The following is a 16,730-nucleotide window of genomic DNA, read 5'->3' on the forward strand; positions in this document are numbered from 1 at the left end:
GGACGGTTCCTGGCCTCGCCTCCTCGCGAGGCGGGGCCGCGGCGTCCTCTCGCGATACGTCGCTCATGCCCTTGTCGCCATGGCGGGCTATTGGGACGGGCCCGAGGGCGAGCAGTGCCCGCAGCGCACCTGGCTCACTACGCGCGTGGGCGCGGCCGCGGGTGGGCACCGGGGGGAAACGGGCACACGGGGGGGCGGCCTAGCGGGACCCGGAGCCGGGCAATGACGCGCAGTGCTGTGTTGCAGGATTGGTCGGGGCGGCGTATCGCATCATCCTGCTGCGGCCCGGCTCGGCTCTGGCTGCGTTGCAGACGGCGGCGGCAGACAGTGTCACTATGGGTAAGAGCCGGGCCCCTCGACAGTGTACCTATAGGGTGGGACCTAACGCACGCCGCAGGGGCTCCAGCTTCGCCTCTGCCCGGTCTGGGTGCGCCCTCGCTTTTACGCTTGCCTCTGGCCCTGCACGTTTCGGTGGTTCTCTCCTCCACCGGCCCTGGGTCGTTGTTTAGCAAAAACGCAGAACACTGAAATGGAAAGACATATGCTTGATTTGCAGGTCAAGTAACATTTCTTTTTTCAATCTAGAGTAAAAAGTACATTTTCCTTCTATATTTGAATATTCAGTCTGTGGGCAACAACATAGTGTAAGCAAATGTAGGTTTCTTACTTAATATATTTAGGCATTATGTTTAATAAACTGCATTTGCTAAAGAACAATGCAATGTTTTTGGTGGCAAAAGGAAAATAAACGTGGGGGTTTTCCTGTCATGTTCTATAGACAAGAAGAAACCATGTAGTTGTCTTGAATTGTCTTTGGAAGACAAAGTGAATGCTGATGAGAGGAGCAGGGAGCTGAAGGGGCTGCACGGTTGAAGCTCCATCTGCCCCTTGTCAAGTGCAGTTTTCTTAGCAGACCTTTACTTTTCAGTCTAATTCAATGGCTTGTGCCACCTCTGCCTCTCCCCAAGTGCTGGTGATCTGAGCTGGGGTACAGTCAGTCCAGGTTTGCATTTTTGAGTAGTTTGACTCTAAACCAGGATATGGCATCTCTAACGAGTTGAGGTCATTATGAAAGGACTGGATCTTGTAATCAACTGTGATTTCAATAAATCCTTTAATCCTAAACAGACATATTGGGTCCTCTTACTAGTTTCATACCCGAGGAAGGGTTTGACTTGTCTGCTGATCAGGGGCAATACCTTAAGCTGTACATTTTGCCAACAGATGCCTTGGTCCAAAGAGACCTCTCCAAAGAGAGCAGGAGAGTTGAAACACAGTCCTAGGTCTGGGTGTTGTTTCTTCAGTGCTCTTTTCAGTTGATTTTGGCTTCAGCATAATTAATTTTCTGCATAGATTTGTAACAGGAGCTGCTGGTTTTATACAGGGATTGAAAATTTTTATCCTGGACTTTTTTGTTGTTCCCAAGAAAGATGAGTTGAAATCTGCAGATGGTGCCTGGTAGACAGTTTCATGTTTCATGATCAAGAGTTTGTATTAGATACAAACCCAGATTTTCTTGACACAGCTCTTTGCCAAAGTTTACAGTTATATCAGTGTAGGGTCTGATGGGACCACATGTGTAATTGAGTGGACAGGATGCTTTTACTTTGAAGTTTTGTAGTTCAGGTCAAAATTCTTAATTCAATTTCAGTTTACAAACAAGAATAATGTACAAACTCAGTTAATTTTTCTGCTATCCAGGAAGCATTGTGAACTCTAGGCAGACAGAGGAGGAAAGTGCCAGGACTAGCAGCGTGCAGGGAGAGCAGAGCCCTTGGGGTTGCTCTGCCTGGTGCTGTGAGGTGGTTTCACAGGGACTTGTGGGCAGTTACAGTGCAGAGTCAGGCAAAGCGGAGGAGGTGGTTGCACAGACAGCACTTCTCCCCTCCAATACTCCCAGCTGTCAGGGGTGCCCCATCTCCTTGTTGGAAAGGGCTGTTAGGTGATATCCCAGCAGGATGCAGTGCTGTTTGGTGGCAGTGGGTGTAGGGTGCTTGGAGGGTCCAGCTCACAGCTGAGCAGTATCCATGTGGTGCAGGGGGAGAAACCCAGGGAGGCTGTGTGGGACTGGGTAAATGCTGAGTCTCACTGCAGCAGCTGGGATAGGATGTCCCTGGGAAATGGGAAACTGATCTTGCTTCATTTGCCATTGTAGTCACTGTGAATATTGAAATCATGCTCTCTGTGAATTCTCTGGTCCTTGAGGATTTTGTTATTTTTTTACTTTTTGTTTACAGCTACACTGGGAGCTGTGTTTGGCTTAAGTACCTGTCTCAGTGCCCAAGTCCGGGAAGAACCAGAGGATCCTTTGAACTATTTCATAGGTGGCTGTGCAGCAGGAGCTGTCTTGGGAGTGAGAGGTAACTGTGGACAATGCCTCTGTTGAAATGTGCCCTTGCTGGTTTTAGAAACTTTTCTGTTGGGGGAAAATGTTAAAGGATGTTGATATCAGGCTTCTTTGGTAACGATTCATCTCAGCCTCTATTCGTGCCAGTTTCACTGGCATTGTATGGGCCTGCTAAAATAAATATGGCTGCAGGAGGCCAGGACATCAAAGGGAACATGAAGTGATACACAGAATGAAAGGAGAGCTGATTCAATACTGCCAGTAAGAGCTACCAGTTATATCTTAAAGTTGCAAGATAGGAAAAATATAGTTGTGCAAATCCATGTTTTCTTGGCAACAAATGTGATTCATTTTAGACAGCAAGTATAATCTAATATCTGCCTTGTGAATTCGTCACAGTCTGAGGGACAAGCTGTGTGCTGCTGCTGTTGCTCCTATAGCACCTTGTAAGGCTTAAACAGCTCATGCAGATACTGACATAGCTCTGTTTTCTGTAGACATTCATCGTCGAACCTAAAGAAGTGAGGGATTTATTCAAGTTGTAATTGTGGTGAAATACAATTGATCTTTACTTGTCCTAGCTGCTGAACTGATGAGAGTTCAAAGCAGTATTTGTTATATTTTTCACTTAATTGAGCCATTTAAGATTGCCCACTTAAGGGGATGGGGCAGTGGATTACTGAAATTGATATTTCAAATTGCAAGCCATAAGCGTGAAAACTTAATTATATAAAAAGGTCACTTTTCCAATTTCTCTGGTCAGACAATGCTGCTGATGGTCAAGGGACTTACGAAAAATGGCAGTCTATCAAGATCTATTGCAAAGAACTTGTGCCTTAATGGGTCTTTCCTGGTTTGATGTGTTTTCTTCAGCTCACAGTTACCTCACTGGCACCACAGCATGTCTGGGGTTCGGAATCACTGCAGCTCTCATGAAGATTGGTAACAAGGAGGGCTGGAGGCTGACGGGACCTCCCAAGCTGTAAATGTCACCTTTCCCCCCTCCGTAAACTGGCTTCCAAATGCTGTATGTACTTAGGACGTATTGTAATAAAAATTTGGTCCATTTCAGCAGTCGTCACAACATTGTGGTGTCATGCAGTTGTTTCCCGACATTTGGGCTGAGGTGCAGAAAGCTGGAGCTACTGAAGGGGAAGCAGCATCTTCTGGTCCAGCTGCAATTTCTGTGCACAAGTTACTTTGCCTCCTTGTCTTGATATAGTGTGCACATGCATGAGCACTACGCTGTAGCTTCAGTGAGGTCCTTGTGGTTGAGTGGGCCCTGCGGCACTTCTTGACAAGGAGTGGGATTACACTGCACTGAGCCCATCTGAGGGTCTGGAGCCAAAGCTTCTGAAGAAGTGCTTGGCTATGAGCTGAAGATGGGGGAAAGTGGGGTAGGGAAGAAGTCGTGGGTTGCCCACAAGTTGTTTGGGAGCCTGGGATCATTTTCTAAAAAGCCTTTCAGGAAGTCTGGAGCTAAGTGCTTCATGGTTGAAATTGAGGAATATCTGAGGGAGCCCTGAACACCAGCTGAGAACTGGAGCATGTTGCTTATAGCTGTGTCTGGTTGAATTTTCTATGAACAAACAAGTGTGTCCTGCAAACCCACTAAAGAGGTGGAGAGCATGGAGGCAGAGGATGCACAAAGACAGGTAAGAACCGGATCCTTTTGCCTGGAGAAAAGGTCAAGGTTTAATCTAATAGCAGTTTTTCACAGTTTAGTGGCTACAGAAAGTGCAGGCTCAGGTGTGCAGTGAAGGGTGGGAAATAACAAAATAGGGAAATTCTAACTAGATAGGAAAAAAAAAATCTCACAGGCAGAATAAGTGCTGAAAAATGGACTTGTAGAGGATGTGAAAACATCTTTGGGGACACAGAATTCAACTGGACATGTAGGAATAGTGCAGTACAGAGATGGTACATTAGGGGATGGGTGCATGAGTTACAGAGACAGGGAATGTGGGCATGGGGGTTGCAGAGAGGGGAATGTGGGGTGTGAGGGGAGGGGACAAGATGAGGAGATGGTGATACTGGGACACAGTCACACCTCTGGTATGTGCTCTGTGTGAGCTGGTGGGGTCCTGGGTGTCTGCGGAGTGGTCCTGGGGGCATTTGAGGCTGGGCCAAGGGGCTGGTTGTCTCCATGTGCTCCTGGAGCTGAGATTCCCAGCTCTTTGGAAACCAGTGGGGCTGGGCTGCAGCTCAGGAGCACAGCAGGTGGTGGTAGACATATCAACCCGTTATGGGGTTGGGGGAGCAGACAACTGTGTGCCTCCTACCTGAGGGCTTAGGAGGGGACTCTGCTTCACCCTGGGCTCTGGAAAAGAATAAGGTTTAGAGAGGGGCTGAGGGACCAAGGATCCCCAGCAGGACCTGCTCAGGGTTAACACGTGGTTTATGGAAGCTCCTATCAGCCTCAGCTGGCCCAGAGAATTCAGTGACCCACTGTCCCAGCCTGGGGACTCTGGGGCCTTGGACCTCCCTCTGCCTGAGCCTCTCCCAGCTTCTGGCTGGTGCCACGTGTTCTCTCCGGTCTATAATTACCCGGGCACATTCCTAGAGGGTCACAGGAGTTCTGCAGAGCAGCAGCAGGCGGTAAGGGGGACGAGTGCATGGCACAGCATAACAGGCCACACTAATGCAGGGGGCATGGCATACAGCAAGCTCTTCATTGGGCTGCAAAGTATGTGGCCTGAGCGAGGACAAGCAACACTGTGCAAACAGTGAGCAAGACAGTGAGGGCAAGGGGTGGCAGCAATGTCATGAGGGTCAGCACACCTTGACAGTACTTGGTGCAGGGGGGCATGCATGACACGAAACATTGCAGACAGCTAGCAGGATAATGCATCACAACATGTGACAGGCAGCGTGACAAGACAGGCAGTGCACAGCAGGCACTGCCATGCACTAAGTAGATGTGCAGGTGCTTTGCTGGGGGCCAGTGGCTTGGTTGCTGTTGGACCATCAGTAGTTTCAGCTATGGGGCAATGGCTGAGGAAGGGCTTGCTTGTGTGTGCTATAGGACTGAAGGTCTGAATGGTGACAGTGGCCTGAACTGTGGGGCTGTGGGGCAGCAGTTTTGGCTGTGGGGCAGTAGCTTCATGCTAAGGGTTCAGAGATGAGGCAGGTGAGGAGATCAGGCTCAGCTATGGGGCAGTGAAATGGGCTGCTGTTGTCACCTATGTAGCTGCAGTTTTGCCAAGAAGCATCCAATTCAGTAATGGAGCAGTAGCAGAGGCTGGTGGCCCTGGCTGTGGGATAGAGGTTTTGGTGGTGGATCCAGTGGCTTTGCTATGTGGCAGTGCCCGTAGCAAGACCCCATGTCCCCAGCCAGTACTCCTTCCATGGGCTAGAGGCTCCAGCTGTGGAGACAGCATCCTGACACCCTGCTCCATGTGTTTCCACAGGCAAGATGTGGGTTGCAGAGGGGCCAGCCCCAGACCAGTGGAGCCTGCGGGATGGGGCTCACGCTGGACATTTCCTGGCTGTGGCTGACCAACTCCGCACTGCAGGACAGCTGGTGGATGTGACCGTGGGCCCAGAGGGTGACATGGCCCATGCTGTGGTCCTGGCCTCCATCAGCTCCTTCTTCCACCGCTTCCTGGAGGGCAGGACCACACAACTCCGCCAAGATCCTCCACCCCATGTCCCCCTGCCACCTGGGGCCACGCTGTGGGGCTGGCGGGCTGTGCTCACCTTTGCCTATGGGGGAATTGTGCCCTATGGCCGACCGAAAGAGGTGGAGGAGGCTGCCCAGGCCCTAGGTGCCTCCCGGCTGGTGGCTGCCTGCGCCCTGCGTCTGGAGACTGACCGCCAGGAAGAAGGTCCTAAGCCCCTGGAGGAGCAGTGGGAGACACTAAGAGCCATGGAGCAGCTCCATGCCAATGGTGTGGGCTGTGACCTCCAGCTCCAGGCAGGGAATGAGGTCATCCCAGGTGGGCAGGAGGTGGGGGTCCCCTATGAGGGGCTGAGGAGTGGGACAGGGTGCTCTGGGACAACCAAGTTCTCTGGTGGGGATAATACTGCAGCTCCAACTGGGGATCAAGCTCTAGAAATGCCTGCAGGGCTGCTCCCTTTGTCAGAGCTGGGGCTTTGATGGGTGTGGGGCCACAACACCTGAGTTCTGGGGGCTGCACAGTGCAGAGTCCCTGCTGCCTCCCACCATTATTCCTCCTTCCTCCTAGTTCAGCGACTGGCCCTGAGCTGCTCCTGTGACTTCTTCCGGGCCCTTTTCACCTGCCCCATGCGGGAGGCCACCCACGACCCTGCTGACCCGCTGGTCACAGGGCTGTCCCCAGCCGAACTGCGTCTCCTCCTCTCCTTTGCCTACACAGGAGCTGTGGCAGGGCCATGGCCCATGGTCTTGGAGGCAGCTGAGACCTCCCTGCGCTACCAGGCCTGGGGGCTCCTCACTCTCTGCCTGGATGTTTTCACCCATGGCCTGACCCCAGAAATTGTCCCTGATGTACTGGCCTTTGCTGTGGCCTATGGGTTGGATGAGGTGGTCCATGTAGCAGAGAACTACATCCTGGCCACCTTCCCCTGTGTGGTGGTTACACCGGCCTTCCTGGATCTTCCTGCACACCTTCTCATCCGCCTCCTCCGCTCTGATGGTCTCAATGTTCTCCATGAACTGGAAACCTTGGAAGCAGCATCTCGGTGGCTTATGGCCAATGGAGATGGCCAGGAGGATCTAGCCAAAGAGATCCTGTCATCTGTTCGCTTTGCCCTCATGTCCAGCCTGGAGCTGAAGAAGGTCCCATCTGTGACTGCAGGGGTAGCTGACCCAAAGATCCTCCACGAGCTCATGGTAGCAAGTTTCGCCCCTATGGCCCAGCTGCCATGTCGGGTACGTTCCCTGCAGGAGGTATTGGTGGTTTGTGGTGGAGACAAAGTAAAGGGCAACCTGGCTGCCCGGAAGCCCAGCAGACACCTCTGGTTTGCAGACCGCTACCTCAGTGCTGTGGGGCTGGTGAAGCAGGTTGAGTGGCGGGCACTGGGACACTTTCCTGATGGCCCACGCTTCCGTCATGCTGTAACTGTGGTGGGCAACAACCTCTACGTCCTGGGTGGAAAGCACTACTACGGGGTCCATGACACCCTAGCCAGTGTCTACAGGTGAGAGCTACAGAGGACTTAGAGTTGCCATGTGGCGCCAGGGCATTGTGGGAGGTATTGGTAGAAGTAGAGGTAGAGCTTCCCCGTGGATCCAAGACAATGTGGCATTGCAGCTGGTCAAGTGGCCCCAAGTCATTCTGGGAAGGGTTGGGTGTAGGACTCAGAGGTGCCCTCCTACTCTGGCGTACAGCCTTTTTGGGAGTAGGAGCGGGAGGATTCTATCTGGAGATACCCCAGGACATTATGGATTAGATATTGTCCAGAAGGAGGGGATATTCCCCTGCAAGGTGACCATGTGACCCAAGACATTATGGCAAATTGTGGGTAGGTTGTTGGCCTTAGCGGTGCCAACATCAGCTCATGGTGTTGTAGGTAACAGGTAGTTTCTTGCCCCTTTGCCTCTCAAACCCAGGTACCAGCCTATGGATGATTCTTGGGAGCGTCTGGCCAGTATGACATGTGGACGAAGCTACTTTGCTGCTGTGGCACTTGGTAATTTCATCTATGCCCTGGGCGGAAGCTCAGGGGAGCTCTACTGCACAGACACTGTGGAGTGCTACAACCTGGCCAGTGACACCTGGAGGTGAGGCTGCTCCAGCAGATGCCTAGTTTCCCTTTTCTCTCAGAGCCCCTTGTTTTGGCCATGGTGCCCACTGAGTGCGTTGTGTCACTAAGCCTCCAGTGGAGGATGGACTTGCAGTGGTATTTGAGAGAAGTCTACTGCGTGTTGAATAACCATGTCCCTTGGGGACTGGCTGTTGGCTAGTGTTGCCTAGTGGGTTTGGGTTTTTAGCCAGTAGTCATTGTTGGTCTTGTTGGCCATCTGCCAATGAGAAAAGTAGTTTGATTCCTCTCATAGGCAGAATGTTCATGGGGTGATGGCCAAGGTTGTCCATTGAGGGAGTCCACCATGGTTGACTGATGGTGTGGTGACTACAAAGTGTTGAATAGTGATGCCCCTGTGGCATCCATTCTGTGTCACCTGATGTTGTCCACTGGAGCTCATTGGATGTTGGCAAGTGTTGCCTTCTGAGTGGTCAGTGAAGCCATGGCTCACCAGGGAACCCCTAGGTAGTCAGTCACTGCAGGACACCCTGCTTAACCTGTCCTTCACCCCTCCCTCTTTCCTTGCCCAGGAGGTGCCAGCCCCTGCCAATGGCTCTGTGTGGGCATGCAGCATGTGCCCTGGATGGTGAGCTCTACGTGTCGGGTGGTTGTGATGAAGCATACCAGTGTCAGGCATCCTTGCTCCGCTATGTCCCAGGTGCACCTGTCACACTCCTGGCCCCCATGAATGGCCAGCGAGCTGGCCACATCATGGAGGAGGCAGGTGGGCAGCTCTATGTGGCTGGGGGCCTGTGTCAGCGGGCTGGGGAGACTGGCTACAGGGACCAGCTGACCTTTGAGGTCTACAGCCCCAAGCAGAACATCTGGGTCCTCCTCAGTCCTCTCCCCCGTGCACATGTAGTTGGAGGTGCAGCTGTGCTGGGAGGGGAGCTGCTTGTACTGGGAGGGTACAGTCATGAGACCTACCAGGACACGCACTTGATTCATGCCTACCAACCAGGTACCCGGCGCTGGATCACCCGGGGCACCTTGCCCCATGCATATACTGACCTACAAGCCTGTGTTCTCACTGTACCTCCTGCCTTGCGTGCCCCCAGCTGCCTTAAGGACCCCTTGAGATCAACTGAAAATCCCAATAATGCTTAGGGTATACTCTCTGCATCCAATACTGGGATAGCCAAGTAGCATCTATGGATACCACTATGAGACAAAAGTGTCCAGATCCCTCTCCCAGGTTTCTCCTGTGGTTTCCAGCAACCCTTCACCCTCAGGGTACATGGGCTAGACTGTTGTGAACCTATGGAACTTAAAGATTCCCCACACTGTAGCCCTGTGCCTCCAGGAATATCAATCCTCTTGTCTGAGCCCTTCACTGGGAGCTGGGAATCCCTCAATATTCCCCCTCACCTGGGTTGAATAAAAGTACTTCCTAAACTGTCTGTCTGGGTCTTATTGTTTCTGGTAGGGAACCCATACATCCAGGTGCTTCTCACAAGGAACAGGAGAGCAGAAGACCAGTGACCTGGGTGTCCTGGGTGGGTGGTGCTGGGCACTGGGGCTCTGTGTGCCTGGGTTCTCTGGGCACAAGGGTGTATGTGTGTGTGTCTCAGGACTAGAGAGGGATCTTGGGGTGCATAGGGGATCCTGGGGGAATAGGGTCCTGGGGGTGCCAGGATTTGTGGGGGTTGATGGTGGGGTATAATAGGGGATCCTGGGGGATTTGGGGTTCCTAGGTGGTTTTGAGAGGTCTTGGATTCCTGGAGTTACCTGGACTGCTTGTTGTGTGAAGAGGTGGGAGAAATCCAGCAAGGAGTTGCAAGGAGAGGCAAAGGTAATGAGATTCTGAGAAATGCTGGAGTACTAGTAGTGCCTGTGGGGAGGGAACTGGGTGGCTTCAGATGTGTAGAAGATGGCCAAAAGTTGTAGTCTAAAGAGTTCTGAGGAGAAGGGGGTAATCACTTCCCTTGGCCTGCTGGCCTGTCTCTGTTAACCCAGACCAGGTTTTGTTGCCCTCTCTTTGCTGCCAAGTGCACTGCTGGACCTTGTTCACCTTTCTGTCTACCAAGATACACAGATCTTTTTCCACAGCTCTGCCTCCCAAATGTTTGTGCCCCACTGTTTGGGCCTTCAGACTGTGCCAGCACTGAAGCTGCTTGCCTCATTGTTGTCCCAGGAAACAGGGATAGAGAGGATGGTGTGGTTAGAGGACAGCACCAACAGACAGAGAAGTGGCTCCTTACAAACACAGTGTGTGTATGTCCATGACATACTTGCACAGCAGACTTTCACGAGCAGACATACTTACGCTGGTCAGCACAGGCACATGTTTCCACTGTTGAACTCAGTAATTAATCTGGCAGAAGGCTACACTGACTCACAGCAGTTTGACAATACATTTGGGGCAATGAGAACTGGAACTGCATTTCAGGCTAGAAAAGTGATTTATAGGATCCAGCTGCTGCATTTATGCACCAGTTCTGGGGCAAGCCATTCAAGCCCCACCAATGGTGACTGTTGCCTCCTTGTCACACCTCCCTAAATGTTTGAGTGACATGTAGACAGGTGATCACAAAATTCTGGCCATCTCTGGAGTGCTTTGTTCTCATGTAATTCCTTACAAATCACATCCATTGCCTTTCAAAGCCTCCCACCCTACTCCTTCATATCTGGCCATCCATAATTGGTCATGCGGAGGCATCAACACTTGCACTTTCCTTATTACCTGCCAGTGGGATGCTTTTTCCATGTGATTCAGTTTCACAGGAAAGAATCACATATTTGGGGCCAAAGTCAAGAATAGGAGTATAAGTGTGCAGTTTTGAATGCGAGAATACAAGAAGGATCTAAAGCTGTTAAAGAGTATCCGAAGGAGGCCAGAAATGGGGAAGGGTCTTAGAGGGGAAGGGTATGAGTAGCAGTCGAATGAGGGCATTTGACATATTCAGTCTGGAGGAGATCAAGGGGAGACCTCATTGCAGAGACCTCCCCTGAAGGGAGGCAGAGGGCCAGCTCTGTTCTGACCCCAGGAACAACTGGAGCTGTGTCATGAGGGCATCCCAATGGATAAATATTAGGAAAAAGCTCTTCTCCCAGAGAGTGATCAGGCACTGAACAGTCTCCCCAGGGAACGTCACAGCTCCAAGGCTGCCAGAGCTCCAGAAGTGTTTAGACAATGCTCTCAGGCACAGGGTGGGATTGCTGGTGTCTGTGCAGGGCCAGGAGTTGAGCTTGATCCTCAGGGGTCCCTGCCAACTCAGGATATTCTAGGATTCTGGGATTCCATGGACTTTTCTTCCCTGTCTTCACTCTTCCAAATACTGAAGACAAATTTCTAATTCACTGTGCCCTGCCTGGACTTGTGGCAGGTCCAGTGAAATTAAGCCAGCACTCCTTTTAAATTCAGGCACAGAATATTTATTATGTGATTAAGAACCTGGCACTGAGTAGAAAAGTATATTGCATCTTTGTGTGCATAATTTGAACAGAAGCAGTTGCAACATAGCACAATGTAAATTCTGCTTGCCCTCACTTACCCCAAAACCAGTCTGTGGCAGTGACAGCCCCAGACTATCACTGACCAGTTTAGGATATTATTTTCCTCTGACAAATACCCAAGTAATTATTTTAGCTCTGGAAACCTCAGGCTGTTTGAGAGTACTAGAGGAAGGAGCTGGATGGCTTCCCCCTAGGCAAGTAGATCTTTCCCTTGTAAAACAAAGCATATAAAGCAGAACCATGACTGTCAATCTCTTTCTCTGGGTGTACAGAATCATTTACATGGTGTTACCTGCATATTTCACTCTGACATCACCAATGGCCTCGACACCTGTGTCTAGGCTGTAAGCAGATGGGGTCCTCGGGAAGCCAAGGTCTGTGACCATCAGCTTCCTGGAAAAAGGCTTGACTGATGTGTGCAGAGGACTGTGGTGAACCCACAGTTCCTTTGTAGTGCAGAAAGAGTAACTTGCAGGAGGACTGTGCTGTATCCCCAGATCTTTAATTGTGCAGTAGGTAACCTCAGGGCACAAGTCCACTTCCTTGATTGTACAGAATGTGGGTTGCTGGAGGGGTATTTTGAAACTGCTGAGATGTATCATAGGGTTTCCTGTTGACTCCCTCCATTCCTGCAGTGGATATCGCACCTCTTGGGTCTGCAAGGACTGGTGCCAGGAGGGTTTTCCCACCAGACACATCCATGCCATCCAACCTGCTAGAGCCAGCATGGTCAGGACCAGCACAAACAAGGAAGCCTGGTAGAGCACCCAGTGTAACAGGCAGCAGTGCCTCAGCACCCACTGCCCCCACTGTGGACCCTCCCCACCTGCCTGCAAACGCAGCACAGGTACAGCCCATCCTGGGATGGAGCAAGGGCAGAGGGAAGGAGGAGCAGGTAGGGGGGAGCATGCAGACTGGGTGAAATGTGTGGTGTCCAGGGGAGGTGGTATTGTTGTGGCATGAGTGGAAAGCGTGGTGTTGGCCAGCATCGGAGGAGGAGATGGAGATCTGACAATAGAAGAAGCTTCTAGCATGGCAGTAGAAGGCACTGCTGTGGAAGTAGTGAGAAATGTGCCAGTGGACCCCATGAGACTACCATAGATAGTGCTGGCAGCAAGAGTGATTTGAGGATGGCCACTGGTGCTAGAAGGGCTCCTGCTTATCGCTGTTGGCAGCGAGGTGGCAGGTCTGTGCAGGGTGATGGTGGTAGCAGCAGTGAGAATGGTAGCAGTGCTAGGGTTCTGTGAGAATATCATGGTGGGACTGGCTGGTACAGGAGTGGTGGTGCTGGGAGCTCTGATGCTTGTCAGCATTACAAGCAAAGTGCTTGGGGAAAGGGTGGAGGTACAAGGGGTGCTGAAGGAAGGTCTGGTGAGGGGAGATCCTGTGGTAGTGAGGGTAGGAAGGCAAGATGAGGTAACAGCACAGGGCATGGTAGTGTCCTCTTTGGGGATGAATCCATGTGGGGGGAAGGTGGTCACGGTGGCTTTCTCTGTTGTTTCTTCCTCATAATTGTATTCATCCCCTCCTTCCTCATCTGCATCCTCCACAATGCTGCAGTTAAGCTTGAAGTGAATGATGGGCTTCTCCCTATGCTCAGTAGGGCTGTGGCACAGTACCTTCTCAGGTGCAACCTCCACCTTTGTTTCCTCCAGGCCCCGCTCTGGCTGATAAACAATGTCAGCATTCTTTTGGATCCAGGTCTGGAGGTAGTGCAGGTCACAGTTGCAATTCCAGGGGTTCTCAGTGAGGAAAACATACATGAAGAGACGCCCCTTTGGGAAAAAGTCAGTGGGCAGGGTCTGCAGCTGGTTTCCTGAGAGCCAGAGGGTCTCCAACTTTTTCAGGTCCTGCAGCAACTCCTTGGGTAGCTCTTTCAGGAGGTTGTCTGAGAGGTCCAACTCCTTGAGTGCCGTCAGCCCTGCAAAGGCCTCCCAGGGCAGCTGCTGCATCTTGTTCCCTCTCAAGTCCAGATTCTGCAGCTGTGGCACTGTGCGGAAAGCCCCCGGGGCCAGTGTCTCCAGGCTGTTGTGGGCCACAGCCAGGTGGGTGAGCGCAGGCAGGCCCTCCAGGATGGGTAGGGCTGCCAGTGCATTGTGGGAGAGGGTCAGGTCCTTCAGGGACGGCAGCAGGGCCCCCGTGTGCAGAGCCACCAGCCCATTGTTGGCCAGGTCAATGTCCTGAAGCTGGGTGAGGGGCAGAAAGGCAGCAGTGGAGAGGGACTCCAGGTAATTGTTGCTGAGAAGTAGGATGCCTGTATCTGTAGGCAGGTCTGGGGGCACTGCCCTGAGAGCCTTCCCTGTGCAGTTCACCTCCAGGAGGTCCTTGACCTTGTTCATCTCTGAGGGGCAGGGCTGGGCTGGGAACAACAGGGCCAGGAGAGTGACCAGGGTCAGGGCAGGGACCTGCATGGCCTGGAGGGGGAGAACCGAGGGGTGTGGGTGCAATCAGGCATGCACCTACATATTCATTGCCCGCACAATTCCCGCGCAAGCACCATTTGCAGCAAAACTGGCATCCCCTGCCAGACCCTCTGGCAACCTCTGAGCTCTGCAGCTTCTCCCTGTGATGATGTAAGGGAGGGACGAATCCCACACCTACTGCCATCTTGTCCTTGGAGACCAGCAGATGACATTTTGGCCCTTTTGCCCTCCTCATTCTCTTTCATAGTGTGGAGAACCTGACTCATGGGCCTCTTCACAGCAATGCCTTCTACACTGGGGCAGCATTGCTGCCCTCACCACTGTAAAAGCCATACCTCTGCAGTGTTTTTGTCCCAGCATACCCACACCCAGCTCAACCCAGACAAATTGTATGCTGGAAGAATTTCCCTGAATATGCTCTTACCCAACACCAGCTGAGCCCTCTGCTAGATTTGGAGGGTAGGAGTATGAATCATGTGAGCTTCCTGTGCACAGATGTGTCTTCCATGAGCAACCAGGCCCCTGTGAACACTGTGACTCACCTGTAGATCTTCCAATGTTTGCTCTCCTGCTGCTCTGCCTCCTCCTGCCCACAGACCAGAGAGTGCTCTGGGTCAGTGCTAGCAAGGAGCTGCCCACCCCTCTATCAGCACCCACAGTTGTGGGAAGGGAGCTATGGTTTCCTGAGCAGCCAAACCCATCTCCTGTCTTTTCACACAGCCCTTTCTTTGGCTGCACTGCCACATCACTATCTCTCCTTGCAAAATGTCAACGAGGATCAGCAGGCATTGCCCCAGCAGCAAATGGTTGTGTCCCAATGCAGTCTGCACTGGATCCTACTTGTTCTGCTGCTCAAACTAGTTTTCCCCTTAGGATTTGCAGGAGCATTTGCAGAAAATAATTCAATTGGCTTCTGAGGAGAAAATGGGCAGGAGCATTGGCCACAGCTTCTGAGAAGGGGCTGAGGTAGTAATAAAATGACTATGCCCATGATGCTGGAGAAGCACTTGTGTCTGGATGCAGGCCTATCTGGACCAGGATGCCTTGAGGCTCAGGACATCTCTTGTTGTCTGTGATAGGAGTGGGATGGACTGAAGCTCTCCTCCCCTAGCAACTGTAGTTTAAAGTCCTCTTCTCTAGCTTGGCAAGTTTGTGAGTGTTCTTTGATTTTTCTGACAGATGGACTCCATCTGCCCCCAGTAGATCAAATTGTTCAAAGCAAGTGTGATAGTCTAAGTAGCCAAATCCCTGGCTGTGGCACCAGTCCTGTAACCATCTGTTGATTCCCCAGATTCAACTGGCTTTCAAACCACTTCCCTTTGACTGGGAAGATTGATGAAAAAACTACCTGTGCTCCAGAGTCAGCAGCTACTGCTGCTCCCAGGGCTCTGTAATCCTTCTTGACGCTGCTCAGGCTGCTCTTGACTGTATCACTGGCATGCACATGAAACAACAGCAGCAGGTAATGGTGGACTGTGCAAGGCATGGTAGTCTCTCAGTGACATCTCTGATATGAGTCCATGGTAAGCAGCATGATCTAGAGAGTACAGCAGACCAGTAAATAGTGCCTCCATACCTCTCGGAAGAGAGTCTCCTCTTACAGTTACTCTCTTAGTTGTGATAATTATTATATGGGGAACAGATCATGCTGCCCTACTGGTTGTTATATGGGGAGTAGATGGGGTTACCTTACTCATCTTCAGTGTCTCACCTGCTAAGTCTTTCCTGCAGAGCAGTGAAAGGTTCTTCAAGGGCACCTCTGTCTTCTGGAAAAGTTCTGCAAGAGCACCTGTGGCTTTGGGGGAAGACTATTCTTCCTGCAGGTCCTTGCTGTTCCATTCTTCCACACTGGCCCTCCTTCCTTCTGTGTGTGTTCTCTTGGTCTTCTCCCCTTCTATGTGTGTCACTGGAGAAGTCTCTTGCTATTCGGCTTTGTGCTGAAGGTCTACTGCAAACTGTGCTTGCAACCAGCAAACTCTCTCCTTCCAGGGAAAGAACTCCTCAGCCTTCCTGCTACTATACAGCTTTCTCACTGCCTCTTGCCTTTCTCAACCAATTACCACAGGTGGTCCTCCACCTGGGCACACCTTTTGCAGGTGCCTGTCCCTGCCCTAGAGAAAGACTCATTCACTTCTTGCAATGAGAGATCTTCATTGCAGCACCTCCATTTGGCAGCTCTGTCTGGATGGAGGCACTGGCAGCAGCCAGGGTAGATGGTGCAGACCTCTGCATCATGCATTGGAGTTGCAGCCTTTGCTCTGAAAGGAGTGTCCATCATTCTGCCTTTGGAGTCAGGTAGGAGGAATATCTTCAACCTATTGAAATGGCCACACAACATTCCTGGTTCATAGACAGAGCTTAGATGCAAGTTACAAATGGTGTGTGATGGTAACTGCATTGGAGTACTCATCTGCAGATGCATTTCCCTCTGCTTTGGGGATTGAGACAGGAGGTGTCATTTTAACTAGAGCCTCTGATTCCCCAGGCTTTTTTGTTTCTTTTTACTTTACATTTTTACAGTCAGATACAACTGTGTGCTTTGGCTGCTCCATTTCCTAGACCAAATTGTTGGAAATTATATAACTTCCCTAATTATTAAATTAATAGTTTAATTAACTTCTAATTATTAAAAAAAAGAATAGTAACCAGTATGTAAGTTACATGTAGTGAGTTAGTCTTAAACCACTTTTAGACAGCATTTAGTAAAGTTGTCATATGCTCCTTTTATGGGAACACAGCTTGGGAAAATTACTGAAACTTTACATTTTGCTAAACTA

General features: G+C 51.2%; 3 protein-coding genes across 6 annotated transcripts; 2 read left to right on the forward strand and 1 right to left on the reverse strand.

Moving 5' to 3' along the window:
* Nucleotides 1–10: 10 nt before the first annotated feature.
* On the forward strand, nucleotides 11–3,418 carry NDUFA11 (NADH:ubiquinone oxidoreductase subunit A11). Its single transcript, XM_005531374.3, has 4 exons — nucleotides 11–161; nucleotides 247–339; nucleotides 2,238–2,360; nucleotides 3,221–3,418. Exons 1-4 carry the CDS (start codon nucleotides 80–82, stop codon nucleotides 3,331–3,333), a joined length of 411 nt encoding a protein of 136 aa, XP_005531431.1. The 5' UTR covers nucleotides 11–79; the 3' UTR covers nucleotides 3,334–3,418.
* On the forward strand, nucleotides 352–9,413 carry KLHL33 (kelch like family member 33). 4 transcript variants are annotated; one of them, XM_014260066.2, is made up of 6 exons: nucleotides 3,522–4,002; nucleotides 5,758–6,285; nucleotides 6,535–7,468; nucleotides 7,881–8,051; nucleotides 8,605–8,798; nucleotides 9,036–9,413. In XM_014260066.2, exons 2-6 carry the CDS (start codon nucleotides 5,763–5,765, stop codon nucleotides 9,179–9,181), a joined length of 1,968 nt encoding a protein of 655 aa, XP_014115541.1. In that variant the 5' UTR covers nucleotides 3,522–4,002; nucleotides 5,758–5,762; the 3' UTR covers nucleotides 9,182–9,413. The 4 variants fall into 4 exon arrangements, with proteins under 4 accessions (XP_087923919.1, XP_014115541.1, XP_005531461.1 ...); XM_088067793.1 differs by lacking the exon at nucleotides 3,522–4,002 and adding an exon at nucleotides 352–556 and having other exon boundaries at nucleotides 8,605–9,413; XM_005531404.3 differs by having other exon boundaries at nucleotides 8,605–9,413.
* A 2,079-nt stretch (nucleotides 9,414–11,492) lies between these two features.
* Nucleotides 11,493–14,546, reverse strand: LOC102100448 (uncharacterized). The gene is made up of 2 exons (XM_005531375.3): nucleotides 14,496–14,546; nucleotides 11,493–13,944 (listed from the first exon to the last, which is right to left on the reverse strand). Exon 2 carries the CDS (start codon nucleotides 13,939–13,941, stop codon nucleotides 11,809–11,811), a length of 2,133 nt encoding a protein of 710 aa, XP_005531432.1. The 5' UTR covers nucleotides 13,942–13,944; nucleotides 14,496–14,546; the 3' UTR covers nucleotides 11,493–11,808.
* Nucleotides 14,547–16,730: the final 2,184 nt, after the last annotated feature.

This window comes from Pseudopodoces humilis, chromosome 28 (assembly GCF_049639895.1).
Source record: "Pseudopodoces humilis isolate 2021_Gansu_Grassland_sample_001 chromosome 28, ASM4963989v1, whole genome shotgun sequence".
NCBI classification, from domain to species: domain Eukaryota; kingdom Metazoa; phylum Chordata; class Aves; order Passeriformes; family Paridae; genus Pseudopodoces; species Pseudopodoces humilis.

Coding starts and splice junctions, on each gene's coding strand:
- KLHL33 (XM_088067793.1), top strand. CDS start 5,763: ATGTGGGTTGCAGAGGGGCCAGCCCCAGACCAGTGGAGCCTGCGGGAT. Junction 7,469..7,880: donor ACCCTAGCCAGTGTCTACAG/GTGAGAGCTACA, acceptor TCTCAAACCCAG/GTACCAGCCTATGGATGATT. Junction 8,052..8,604: donor CTGGCCAGTGACACCTGGAG/GTGAGGCTGCTC, acceptor TTCCTTGCCCAG/GAGGTGCCAGCCCCTGCCAA.
- NDUFA11 (XM_005531374.3), top strand. CDS start 80: ATGGCGGGCTATTGGGACGGGCCCGAGGGCGAGCAGTGCCCGCAGCGC. Junction 340..2,237: donor GGCAGACAGTGTCACTATGG/GTAAGAGCCGGG, acceptor TTTTGTTTACAG/CTACACTGGGAGCTGTGTTT. Junction 2,361..3,220: donor AGCTGTCTTGGGAGTGAGAG/GTAACTGTGGAC, acceptor TGTTTTCTTCAG/CTCACAGTTACCTCACTGGC.
- LOC102100448 (XM_005531375.3), bottom strand. CDS start 13,941: ATGCAGGTCCCTGCCCTGACCCTGGTCACTCTCCTGGCCCTGTTGTTC.